Raw genomic sequence first — 14130 nt, forward strand, 5'->3', positions numbered from 1 at the left:
CTCATTTGAGACTATTGGCCAAAGTCAAGGTCATAGTTGGAGATCAAAGGTCAACATTGTCAGATGGAGGCTATATTTTGTGTTCTGTCAATAATTTATTCACCCTTCAAGGGATTTTGTAATAACTTGGCACAAATATTTAACAGAATAAGATGATGTGTAATTTTCCAGCACTTAGGTCCCTACATCCAAGGTCAAGGTCACATTTTTAGCTCACCTGTCACAAAGTGACAGGGTGAGCTTTTGTGATCGCTTTTCGTCCGGCGTCCGTCCGTCGTCCGTCCGTCGTCCGTCCGTCCGTCCGTCCGTAAACTTTTACTTTAAATGACATCTCCTCATAAACCACTAAGCCAATTTCATCCAAACTTCACAGGAATGTTCCTTTGGTGGTCACCTTTAAAAATTGTTCAAAGAATTTAATTCCATGCAGAACTCTGGTTGCCATGGCAACCAAAAGAAAAAACCTTAAATATCTTCTTTTCAAAAACCATAAGAGGTAGAGCTTAGATATTTGGCATGAAACATCTTCTAGTGAGTGTCTACCAAGTTTGTTCAAATAAAAGCCCTGGGGTCAAAATTGGCCCCCCCCCGGGGTGTCATTGATTTTCCCTATATGCATATAGTAAAAACTTAAAAAATCTTCTTTTAAAGAACCCAAAGAGCTAGAGCTAAGATATTTAGCATGAAACATGTTCTAATGGGTGTCTACCAAGTTTGTTCAAATAAAAGCCCTGGGGTCAAAATTGGCCCCGCCCCGGGGGGTCATTGACTTTCCCTATATGCATATAGTAAAAACTTAAAAAATCTTCTTTAAAGATCCAAAAGAGTTAGAGCTAAGATATTTAGCATGAAACATGTTCTAATAAGTGTCTACCAAGTTTGTTCAAATAAAAGCCCTGGGGTCAAAATTGGCCCCGCCCCGGGGGTTCATTGATTTTCCCTATATGCATATAGTAAAAACTTAAAAAATCTTCTTTTAAAGAAATCGAAGAGCTGTGGCTAAGATATTTAGCATCAAACATGTTCTAATAGGTGTCTACCAAGTTTCTTCAAATAAAAGCCCTGGGGTCAAAATTGGCCGCGCCCCGGGGGTCATTGATTTTCCTTATATGTGTATAGCAAAAACTTAAAAAATCTTCTTTGAAAAAACCCAAATAGCTAGAGTTAAGATATTAAGCATGAAACATCTTTTAGTGAGTGTCTACAAAGTTTGTTCAAATAAAAGACCTGGGGTCAAAATTGGCCCCGCCCCGGGGGTCATTGATTTTCTTTATATGTGTGTAATAGGATGGGTATTTACGGTAATCTAAGTTAACAGTTAATCTAGTAGTTATGAGTTACTATCTTTCATACTTATTGCATGGTATATACAATGTTATTCTCAACCAATCAAATTGTTGTTTTGAATACTGAATTGTATAAATAAGCTGACTTTGGTAATGTTAGCGAGGTTAGGTACTGTACCTACTCTGGTCAGTACAACAAGGCTTAGCCTTGAAACATTAAACTGGACTTAGTCCTTAACAAACGTTTTATGTTTATTATAAACGACCATATATAAAAATATCAAAAACATAATCTTAATTAAATAATAAATATAGTTATTCTTAATATAAAACTAAATATAATTTGATTAGTATTCTCTTTCAATTTGTTAGGGCTTTTCATATATTAAAAGCATTGATTGAAATTGAATTTACTAGTTGTTGTTGTTTAGTCCATCATCTTTATATAGTGACACTTATATAAATCAACTGAGCCCTGAGAATTTACTCCAGTTATAATTTGTGATCGTTTGGTCTCCGTGTAAAGCATTGATTCTCATTAGAACCTGACCACTATTACATTGGTGCCGTGACCATAGAATTCAGTGCTTGCATAGAGACCATACATGTATATAAGTCATATATAAATTAAGTTTAGTTTGTATTGTGTAAATAATACAACTTTTACAGTGATGACATGACTATATGCATGTAGATCTATAAATTTGTGTATTGTTTGGTACATATTTTGTGAATTGTACTAAATATTATTACGTGTAGTAATTTGAGAATCTATCTCATTTTCAATTTATATTGCACTATAACATTGATTTCATAACTGGTGACTTTATATAGTGTGTTCTTTTTGCTAATTATTATTTTTCAGTGTCTTGTGTACTAGTATAGCAAAGTACAGACATTTCATGTTAATCTGAAATACATGTATAAATGTAAAAATTATATTGGGCATTATTCAGTGGATGTGTATTATTATATAGATGTTGGACTTTTCAATACAATAATAATAAAAATCTAAGAAAGTTTAAATAAGGAATAAAATAGGGTAAATTAAAATTAAAAAGTTTAGGAGTTTAAAAAAAATACATAGGATATATTTGTAATTTAGTAACATAAAATAAGTAAACTATTTGAAAATAAACTATAAAATAAACATACATTCATGTCATAAAATGATAAAGTAAAAAAAAAATAAAAAGTTTAAAACATGATATATTGACTATATACTTGTTTAAAAGTGTAAGGTTTATAAATAGTGGGTAAAATATTATCTTGAGTGTATATAATATAATACATGTATATGTATATAAAGTGCAGGTAAAGGTATACCATGGCACAAGGTGGTCAAACAAGTTTTTCTACCGACGGTATCGGTCAATATTATGTAACTGAACAGTTAGGATATAATGAACATAATATACATGCTACTACACCTAGCACGAGAATTTCAAACACTCATTCACCACTTTATGTAGATTCATTTCCTTCTAATACAAGGCAAAGGGACACAGCACATTCACAAAGGTATAGTGAAACTTTTGATGATAAATTAAGGTCTCCATATTTGGAAGAAAATTTTGTGTTTTCCCCTATTCATAAAACTGAAATTGAGGGACATTTGAATACACCTGAACAAATTATTTATAACAGGTATAGTTCAGATATGCCTACGCGTACACATGTACAGACACCGTTAGTTTTTAAGGGTAGTGAAGAGGGGTTGTTACGAACCAGTGATGGCTTTGTTTTGTCTAATACAAACAATGGACAACAACATCAGCGCCTAGGAACGTTTACCCCACAAATGCGTTCAGTAAATTATGATAGAGAGAAAGAAACAATTTCTCAAAATAAATCTTACACAGTACCAATGGTTACTATAAGAGAATATAGTGATGTTAAGCATTCACTTCCTTTGACTACAGCACCAGGTTTAAAGAGATATACTACACCAATCACCATCAACACTTACCAAACACCATTAACGCATACATTACCTCATATGTATAATAATAATATGGGACAGACATCTCAAAAGTGTATACAAACAAATGCTGCATACATGACACCTCATACGCAGTCAAGCTATATGCCTATGCCTAGTAACATGCCAGTATTTAATTATAATACACATGAAAATCATACTAGTCCTCATTCAAACTCAAATAGAAACATAAAACCAGACAAATTTGATGGTTCTACCACTGAGTGGACAGATTATATAATTCATTTTGAACGTGTTGCCTCCTGGAATGAATGGAATGAGCAACAAAAGGCGTGCATGTTATCCATCAATTTAAGGGGGGAAGCCCAGCGTTTACTTTCAACATTAAGTTCCTCTCAGTTAACAGATTATAATGAAATAAAACGAGCCCTGACTCAAAGGTTCAGTCCACAAGAGCGGGAACTGGCATATAGGTGTGAATTCCGAAACAGGAAAAGGAATTCTGGGGAGTCTGTATCAGATTATGGATATGCATTAAGACGTATAGGACAGAAAGCATTTCCTTTAATGCCCCATACGGCACTCGAATCTTGTATCATTGATCAGTACATTCATGGTCTGGGTAATTTTGAGTTACAAAAACATGTACAATTTTTACATCCAACTACTTTAGATCAAGCTATTAGTGCCGCGGTAGAATATGCTGCTTTACAAGGGTCACTTGATAAAAGATCAAAACCCGTAGATGACGAAATTACAAGGGGACTACTCTTCCATTGAAAGAAAATATAGTTTCTTCCCTTAGGCCATCAAATATGAAAACTGATTGTAATCTTGAAGATTTACAGCAAATGTTATCTTCTTTGTTAGATCAAAAACTTGAACAAAAGTTTAATGAAAAAATGTCTATGCTTGAAAACAAATACTCTGATAATGTTATTAAGAAACAAAACATATCAAGACAAAATAGCCCTTCACGTAATTTACGTGCAGATTCATCTCCACACAATAACAGACGAGTGGGAATTCAGAATAGATCCCCAAATCATTCCCCAAATAGGAATTTAAGGAATAATTCTAGGAATATTTCCTGTTCATATTGTAATAAACTGGGACATACAGAAAGTCAATGTTTTTTCAAAAGAGCGTAGAGATATTTTCTGTACTTTTTGTAAAAAGAAAGGCCATATTGAGAGCCGTTGCTTTCTAAAACAAAATGCTCCCTTACAGGAAAACTAGAACGGACTGAGGTTGTGGCCAAAACTTCAGTCATTTGTAAAAATACTAGGCCAATATGTGACATTACTATGACAAAATGTGACACGCAGTGTTCACAAATTAGTGAAAACACTGAAAACACGAACTTGAAAAATGTTAGTTTACCAGAAATTGACAAACATAAACATTGTTCCGTTAAAAGTACTTTAACGTCTGAACATTCAAATACAAATGAACAAAACACAATGTATAGGAAAATCCCGGAAATAACAATTACTCCACCCGAATTAAGTCCTACTCCTACTATAACTGAGACGAATGCTCAACGTGACTTAGGTCAAAAACTAGGACAAGAGTGTTCCGCAAACGAAGGTCAAAATGTATATCGTGCAAATATAGATGAACAAAGTACATGTACGAATACATATACACCGTTTAGTTTGAAATTTAAAGTCACTGATTCAAATCATATTGAGAGTAAGGTTTTGCAACAGAATAATGTTGATATAAAAACACCACAAAATTTAGGCCAAGAAAAGGAAAACATTGTTTCTGATATAGGTGAAAAAAATAAAACATCATGTTATTATGTAAAAACTGCTATAGGGCAGGTTAAGGGAGGAATGCTCATAGATTCTGGAAGTCCAGTTTCAATTATTTCCACCAAGTGTTTATGATAGACTAGAAAATAAGCCTAAGTTAGAACTTGTTAAAGTGCCTCTATCTACTGCAAATGGGGTCAGGCTAAAAATTGCTGGAAAATGTACACTTAATTTTGAAATTGAACATCTTGCATTTTATTTTGAGTTTTATAGTTGCTGATATTGAGGAAACAATAGGCATTTTAGGCATTGATTTCTTCGAAAATTATAATGTCAGTCTGAAAGTACACAAACGCATGCTAAAAACTAGTGTGGGAAAAGTGAGATTGTATAACTTTAACTCAAGAATGTGTGCAAAGGTACAAATAACAGATATTCCTCATAAAAACAAACCATTATTACACAACTACGATCATGACAATTTGAATAAGTTCAGTGCAACACGCAAGTACTGGTTTATAGATAAAATAGATAATGGTAAAATGATACTTCAATATGCATTGGACAATAATCAAAGTAAATCTTTTGAAACATTAGACACAAACTCTGTGTCAATATTTCAAACATATTTATACTTTGAGAGAAGCAAGCAGTTACTTATTCAAAGCAAAATAATTATGCTAGAACTGATGTCATGGATTAAAAGAGTGAAATGCTACTTAAAAATGACCATGTCTAACCAAGACTTAGACTTATGTATGAAATGGAATGTACAGAAAAATACCAAGTTTAAATCAACACGACTTTAGAGGAAGATAAATTGATATGAATCATTTATCCTAAAAATGTAAATGTAATACAAAGTATACATTAATTAAATATTGTGATGATAATACATAGTTTGATTTAAAATAGCAGTATTCATGTTGACATATGGAATTGAATATATGTCCACATTGTATGTCTGAAAGATAAAGAGTTTAGACTTGTCATTTATTATGTTTATATGAATATTAATTCTTGTTTAATTTTTCAGACTTCATATACATGTACATACTCAAGCCAGTTGTAACACACAAAACACCGCTTGTAATGGTGAAACACCATGGACTCCACATTGTTTATATTCCACTACTGCATGTGCTCAATTCAGAGTGTATTCTAACATCAGGACTTTACAGTTTCATCGAGAACATTGAAAGTGGTGTGTTGCTTGAGTGATGTTTCATTCTTATTGTAATTCTTAACTTCCTTTGTTTTTGACATTATATTTATTAAATTTAAATCTCTAATTACATGGGGTTTCTTTGTTTTTAAGGAGGGAGGAATGTAATAGGATGGGTATTTACGGTAATCTAAGTTAACAGTTAATCTAGTAGTTATGAGTTACTATCTTTCATACTTATTGCATGGTATATACAATGTTATTCTCAACCAATCAAATTGTTGTTTTGAATACTGAATTGTATAAATAAGCTGACTTTGGTAATGTTAGCTAGGTTAGGTACTGTACCTACTCTGGTCAGTACAACAAGGCTTAGCCTTGAAACATTAAACTGGACTTAGTCCTTAACAAACGTTTATGTTTATTATAAACGACCATATATAAAAATATCATAAACATAATCTTAATTAAAATAAATATAGTTATTCTTAATATAAAAACTAAATATAATTTGATTAGTATTCTCTTTCAATTTGTTAGGGCTTTTCATATATTAAAAAGCATTGATTGAAATTGAATTTACTAGTTGTTGTTGTTTAGTCCATCATCTTTATATAGTGACACTTGTATATAAATCTACTGAGCCCTGAGAATTTACTCCAGTTATAATTTGTGATCGTTTGGTCTCCGTGTAAAGCATTGATTCTCATTAGAACCTGACCACTATTACATGTGTATAGCAAAAACTTAAAATCTTCTTTGAAAAAACCCAAATAGCTAGAGTTTAGATATTAAGCATGAAACATCTTCTAGTAAGTGTCAACAAAGTTTGTTCAAATAAAAGCCCTGGGGTCAAAACTGGCCGGGCCCCAGGGGTGTCATTGTTTTTAACTATATGTGTATAGTAAAAACTTAAAAAAAAATCTTCTTTTAGCTAGAGCTTAGATGTTTAGCATGAAACATCTTCTTATAGGTGTCTACCAAGATTGTGCAAATAAAAGCCCTGCAACGTTGGGGGTTGGGGGTGGGCTATATACAGGTGAGCGACCTCAGGGCCATCATGGCCCTCTTGTTAATATGGTCTTATAATTATAGGACCTGTTTTGTGCCTGGTCCACAACTTTTTATTCATGAAATGATTCTGAAATGAGTTTGCACAAATATTCACCATAATAAGACAATTATCTCCCTTTATGTACTTTTTTAGTAATGAAAAATGCTCAGATATATTTCTATTGATATATTCATTTTTATAATGAATTTATTGTTGCATGTTTATCAAGCTTTTGCACTGAAAGTCCACATCCATACCTAAAACATTTGAAATAATATTATTGTGTGCTTCATATAAAAAACTTCCTTTAGGCATGAATCATTTTTAACCTGGCCACTATAAATTCCTGTTTTACATTTGATCCATTGTAAAAACAGTAATTTACTATTGTTGGAACGACCCTCAAGCACAATATTGTCATTTTAAAGGTTGAGTGTATGTAGAGATGTATCCACCTTTCATAATGAACAACCTTGAATGGATATTATTTTATATAGTTAAATACTGGTTATAGGTAATTCTTTACGACATATTTTCATTGTAACTTGCTGTAATATGAAATAGAATAATCAGTAGTCAGGTAATGTAAGATCGGACAGTAATTGACAGCATAAATGAGGGATATATTGAATTAAGTGTGAATTTAAGATTGTTTAACTACAACAAATGTAATCTTTGTTATATTGCATGTATATGTGAAGGGCATGTTTATTATGATAATCTTGTCATCTATATGTTAGCATATAACATAACCTCATGTGAAGTTCATCTGTATGTGTGTCGCGTACATTAAAATTGTGTTAGATTTATCAGAGACATAGATCTATGTCTCTGGATTTATGATACTGGAAATTAAAGATTCATAAGTGCATGTTTATTAGGCTTCCTGTTCATAGATTTAGTCTGCTGTTATAGAAGTGAAAGTATATCTTACTTAATGTAATTGTGGAAGCATTCACTTTTTGAATTTATTTTTATATACATGTGTGTTTATGACAGGTAATTGAAGGTTTTATTTCTTTTTAACAGTTTAGCTAGGTTTATTGAAGTTTTACAATACTGGGCTATATTGTAGTTCTTCTAGTCTTTTACCTGGTAGTGTATATTTTCATATGAATCCAGGTCTTGTCAAGTACTTGTATATAGATCTATATGAACATATGTCTTGTTTAATTGTTGTAACAGTGTATAACAGACAGCTGACATACTGTAATTAATATTGCCTTATCAAAGGTTTAAAATACTGTCAATATTAACATGTTTGTCACCTGTAATATGATATCTCATTAAGTATTGTTAACCTTTCAGTGTACACATTGTACTCTCTTATAGTTATTTTATTACCTTTGATGTATAGTTTATGAGTTGGTTTAAGCACTGTCTTTACACACTTCATGTTATAATATATTTGTCTTGGTGTACAATATTGGCCTTGGTAAAACAATTGTGTTCACTGAAGCATTTCAACAATAACAACAACTTTGGAGGGTTGTTCAAAAAGTTTCAATTTGTAAAATGAGCTGAATTGTTTATCTTGCTACCGGTATGTCTATCTTGTCATGGAAATAAGTCAAGGCTGTGTTGTGGGATAATGAAATACATGTTGTACCCATTCAGCAAGAGTGGGTGTCTGTTGCCAAGTCGTTCAGGTCACTGATTCAATGAATACTTGCCCATAGCTGACTTTGGATCTTATTTTGACAGGGACATGTTAGGATCAAGCTTGGTAGGTGATAACAAGTTGAACATAAAGGTCTTCCTTCACCAGCAATTTTCTTCACCAGTTATTTCCTTCACCAGTAAATTCCTTCATCAGTATTTTCCTTCATCCTTCATCAGTATTTTCCTTCATCCTTCATCAGTATTTTTCTTCACCAGCTATTTCCTTTACCTGTAAATTCCTTCATCAGTATTTTCCTTCATCTTTCATCAGTATTTTCCTTAATCAGTAATTTCCCTTCACCAATAATTTTCTTCAACAAAATAAGTGCATAGGATTAAAGGTTAGAATTAGGGGTGAGCAGCTAAAATTTCTGCACATTTTAAACGTTTAATGTCTGAACTACAAGTGTTTCTTGAAATGATATAAGATGATGAAATTAAAAAAAAAAATAACAAAAAAACTTCATTATCTTTTGCTTTGAAAAAGTTTATCCAGACATCATAACAGAACAGTTATTTATATAAATTATCAAATTTTGTATTATAAAGATTGTTATTCCTGAATTATATACTCTTGTGTCATAATGAAGAAGACTGCTTGTTGAAAGAGCTCTTTCTGGATTCCATGATGTGTATTATTTTGTCAGTTTTATGCTGTTAGTCAGTTATGATGCCATATAGAACTTTCATTACATTTTGTGGGATTTATATACAGATGTGTTATGCTAGCATACACCTGGGATGGTACCCTCATGTCATATATTAAAGTTTTACTGATTAAAGTTGTAGTTACAGAAATACTAAACAATTCATGACATTTTATAAAAATAACATAATGCCATGTCTGTGAATAATTCGTTTTTCTCCACCTTCCTCTACCCTTATGAACTCTGCACAAGTTATTCTTTTTTATGAAGTGTTCTCTAACTCATTCATGAGACTTTGGGCAATGAGATAATATTTTAGCAAAAACAGAATGGCCTGTTATCTGTCAAGCTTTTTCTTGCAGCTCTTTTCATTATCATTAACTTCTTTAAAACAGAATCTCAAAAATTACTACGTAAACTTTGACGTAACTTCACAGGAATGTTTAGGTAGTCCTTATAGATTGATTCTGTCTGATGCATTAGCATTAAGGAAGCCAAAAGATAAAAAAATAAAATCTTAAATTGCTGTGATATTGTGGTATAGTGTGGTATACATAAAAGTTACAGTATATGAATTATGCCTTTTGAGGGCAACAATACAGGAGTTGGTCGCCTTTGTCTTCTCAGATATAGTAAGAAGCTTTTACTGTGACCACACCTGTTGTAAGTAGAACAGCTGGTTGTGAGTAGGAAATCTGGATGTGAGTAGAAAAACTTGTTGTGGGTTAAAAGAAATGGACATATTTTGACAGGATTATTTTGCACTTGTATCGGGTAAATTTTCTTTTTTATTGCTGATAACATAGAAAGTTATGTCTATAGAAGGTCACATCAATGAAATACATGTCTGAAATAAGTCTTAAGTGTAAGTTGTTTAGAGTGATTTAAATGTGTACTGTTTGGGTACAAACATGAAAACATTTGATTTATATAATGCAATTTATATAATGCATTAATTATTTTCAGTCTATGAAGGTTGCACAAAATAAAGCCCTTTGCTGAAGAATGACCTCACCTTTTTCATTATAGACCAAATTTATTTAAAGATAAGTTTAACACTATAGAGATAAAAAATAATGTTATTTATGGTCACTGGATACACAAGCAATGATATAATGCATTAAAAGACTAAACTTTAGCCTTATACAAGGTACTCTTATACAATTTTATCTTCCTTTTGTGATTAATGGACATTGCTTGATATCACATTTCAAATGTGAACTTGCTATTTTTTCTTCCATTAATAATAATACTGTTACCCTTCATTTTCTTATATTAATGGTTGTGTAAACAATGTCACACTTTAATTCTTTAAATATATATAGACCATGTATGTTACTAATATTGTGTTTGTATTTTAGATTTGTTAGCGGTGATGAGGGGTTGGCAAGGGGACTTCATGAAAAATTCAAATTCTAAATATATTGTAGTGATCATAATTTGAACAATTAAAATGGCAACTGTGTGTGGACTTAAATATTTCAATTAAACTTCAATTACTGGGATAATTAATTTTATAGCTTCACACCTATTCTGAATTAGAAGTTTATATGATGCTATATTTGTATGTGGCTATAATTATAATCTACATTACTTTTCTAAAATTTATAAATGAATGAAAAATAATGTAGAATTGTGTTTTTTTCTGATAATCAATTTTGTTTTATATTGTTGTTTATACTTTATGTTAATATTGATGATCAAACGCAGTGTTACTGCTCTCTTTGTCATGTTATACAGTCTGATACAAGATAAAGATGGTAGTCAGTAGAAGATGTATCATGAACCAGTTGTGTTACCGTGTATCAAGAAGCAAGGTTCACATATTGTTATTGCTTACATCTGCATGTCTTCTACTCCTGTATAAAAGGTATTTATACTCTAAATTAATCTTTGCCATACTTATATATTCCCTTGTTTTGTACAAGGATTTTAAAGTTCCATGCCTAAATATTTTAAAAAATCAACCTTGAGAAAAATGTACCAAGATTTTAAGAAAAGTAACATTTTCACAGTAATGCATGATTTTGAAGTATTTATAAGGATATTTCTACTGCCTGACTAATGCAGTTATGGATATTTCTGCATATTCTAACCTATTTCAGGTAATTTTCATAGATTTAAATGCTGTGTGCAAAGTGTAAATTACTTCTTTGTTCACTTGGCAATATTTACTTTTAGTACATTTTAAAAATGTTCATGAAAATAAGCATAAATCTGCAGTGTAAGCTTTTCATTCAGTACATATTTTTTCTAAAAATGATGAATGGTTTTATCTGGATTGAAAGATTGACAAGTTAAGATGTTTATAATAAAACAGCATGGTAAGTGTTTAGAAAAAGGGGAGCTATATTATTCTACATTATAGTTATATGATTTGCTGTTGTGTAGCTTTTGGTTAAAGTTGTGCTGGTAATTTCATTTATTATAAAACTATTCAAGGTCGTCACTTAAAACTTTGTCTTTACAATCATAATGGTAGGTCACAGATTTAAAGACTCATAACTCAAGCATTAGTCTTTACAGAGTTGTTTCTCTTTGTGAACCTAAAAATTACAATTCTTGACCAGTGGCTCTTCAGTATATACAAAAAATTTCTGACGAAATCTGTAACATTTTCCAGGAATTCAGTGACAGTTATCATAAGAACTTCATCCTCCATGTAACAGTTCCTCCCCCGTGTTATTAATCACTATAAAATTTTTCAGTGAAATACAGTCAAGTTGCTCAAGGCTGAAATAGTTACATTATACAGGCTCTTGTTTTACTATCAAGCACTGAGAATAGTTGAGCATGCTGTCCTACCAACAGCTTTTGTTTTCAATGTATATTATTCATCACTATTCAGCAGTTCCCTCATTTGTATAATTAAATAGAGAAAACAAGAATCCGTAAAGAAAGCCCAACACGTCAAAATTGAAAATCTTGCAGGCTCTGTTTGATTGAGCCTGTTCATGGACGGTACTGATAAGTGCAAACTACCGTCCATGCCCCCTAGCACCAGCTTAAGCAGAATTCAACATTTAAACATGAAATGGTACAATTTTGAATTTAGAAATATCCGCAGATGTGTTCAAACGGCCGTTATCATAGAACCTTCAATGTGAGACAGTAGTGCCATTCCATGAAAAGCGGCGTATGGTCCCCAAGTAATAAAAAGCGTGTGCCCTAAGTCTCTGTAGAGTACAATTGTTAATTGTGCAATTATGCAGGTTATGTTAGGTTTTGAAATAAATCTTAGTACAGTAATGATATTTTTATCTCCATTAATGAATGTGTTAAAGTCTCTGAATGACAAAATAAAGTCTGATACTGTTTTATATGTTATTGTATGCATTTAAAATTGAAGTGAAAAAATTTTCTCCCTTGAAACAGCAATTAGTCTATGAGGCTTACTCTGTCACTGATTATACATTATATATACAAAATTCTTTATATACTTTATCTTGTTTTCAGTTCATTTGATGCAACAAACACTGGTTCAAAATACAGCTTCTCATTATTTAGAGGTAAGTGTCACTTATCTATATTTTTAGTTTAAATGTTCCTTAAAAATATATGAAAGTATGTCTACCTTATATCGCACAAGTCTGTTTACTTCTTGTTTAGAGTAACACTAACACTGTAAAGGTCATATATATCAAAGTTTCAGATTTTCTTATAGATGTAATACACAAATTTCTGTCTGTATGTTTCATATTTTACATCAATATTCATGTTAGCAATCTTAAAATTTATTTGAACCACTCATGTAAATACTGATGATATAAGAGGAAACATGGTTGTGAACCCCCTGTAGGGCTCAACCTCAGCTCCATGGCTCAACCAACTATCCTTGAGTTGAAAGGTAGACAGCTTAACCACTACAGCCTATCTCCCCTATGTTATCATTTCATACAGACATCTTGGAAGTACTCAGAGGCTCAGTTGTGCCCAAAATAATACAGCTAAGGTCTTGCTCAGTGAAGCTGGCATGACTTTATACCAAACAAACTTTCTACTAGCTGGGTTGACTGCTGCCTCACATAAAAGAATTTAATATCCAGGTGGGATTTGAACCTACAGAAAATTGAAGGTCAGGTGATTTGAAATGAGCTACTTTCATTACTTAGCAAGAAAAACCCATATTTGATTGTGGGAACTTGCCATGCTGTAAGGTAAAATGACTGATTTCTCACACTCAGCTGCTGATTATTAGTACAGTTTCAGTGTGAAGAGTGTAAAAATATTTTTTATAGCATCATAAAAACCAGAACAAAAATTAACAAACAAAATATAGATCAGATTTATTTGTGGTTTTGTTTTTTTTCAGAACAACAACTTCCAGAACCAACACAAGAAGATATAGACTATTTTTCAAGATTTGTTAATGTTAGTTTTGCCGTGGAGGATAATTTCATCAGTGGGGAATTAATGGGTGGAAGGGGATATTTCCTATGTAGCGTAACATTGACTAACACAGGTGTACAAACTGTAAAGGCAAAACGCTGGCATCTTTACGGTTATTTCATGAGACTTATGGAGATAGATAACTATCCTTATCAATTAGGATATCATATTAAGTCATGTGGTTTGAAATTATTTCATGTTGGTGGCAGCTTGTACACGATTTGA

At 31.9% G+C, this 14130-nt stretch overlaps 1 protein-coding gene across 1 annotated transcript; it reads left to right on the forward strand.

Moving 5' to 3' along the window:
• Positions 1-7203: 7203 nt before the first annotated feature.
• LOC132715672 (uncharacterized) lies at positions 7204-14130 on the forward strand. Its single transcript, XM_060698714.1, has 4 exons — positions 7204-7721; positions 11257-11386; positions 12973-13025; positions 13829-14130. Exons 2-4 carry the CDS (start codon positions 11274-11276, stop codon positions 14128-14130), a joined length of 468 nt encoding a protein of 155 aa, XP_060554697.1. The 5' UTR covers positions 7204-7721; positions 11257-11273.

The sequence above is a fragment of the Ruditapes philippinarum genome, unplaced genomic scaffold (genome assembly GCF_026571515.1).
Source record: "Ruditapes philippinarum isolate M1 unplaced genomic scaffold, ASM2657151v2 ctg9156_1_1_1_1, whole genome shotgun sequence".
Lineage (NCBI taxonomy): Eukaryota > Metazoa > Mollusca > Bivalvia > Venerida > Veneridae > Ruditapes > Ruditapes philippinarum.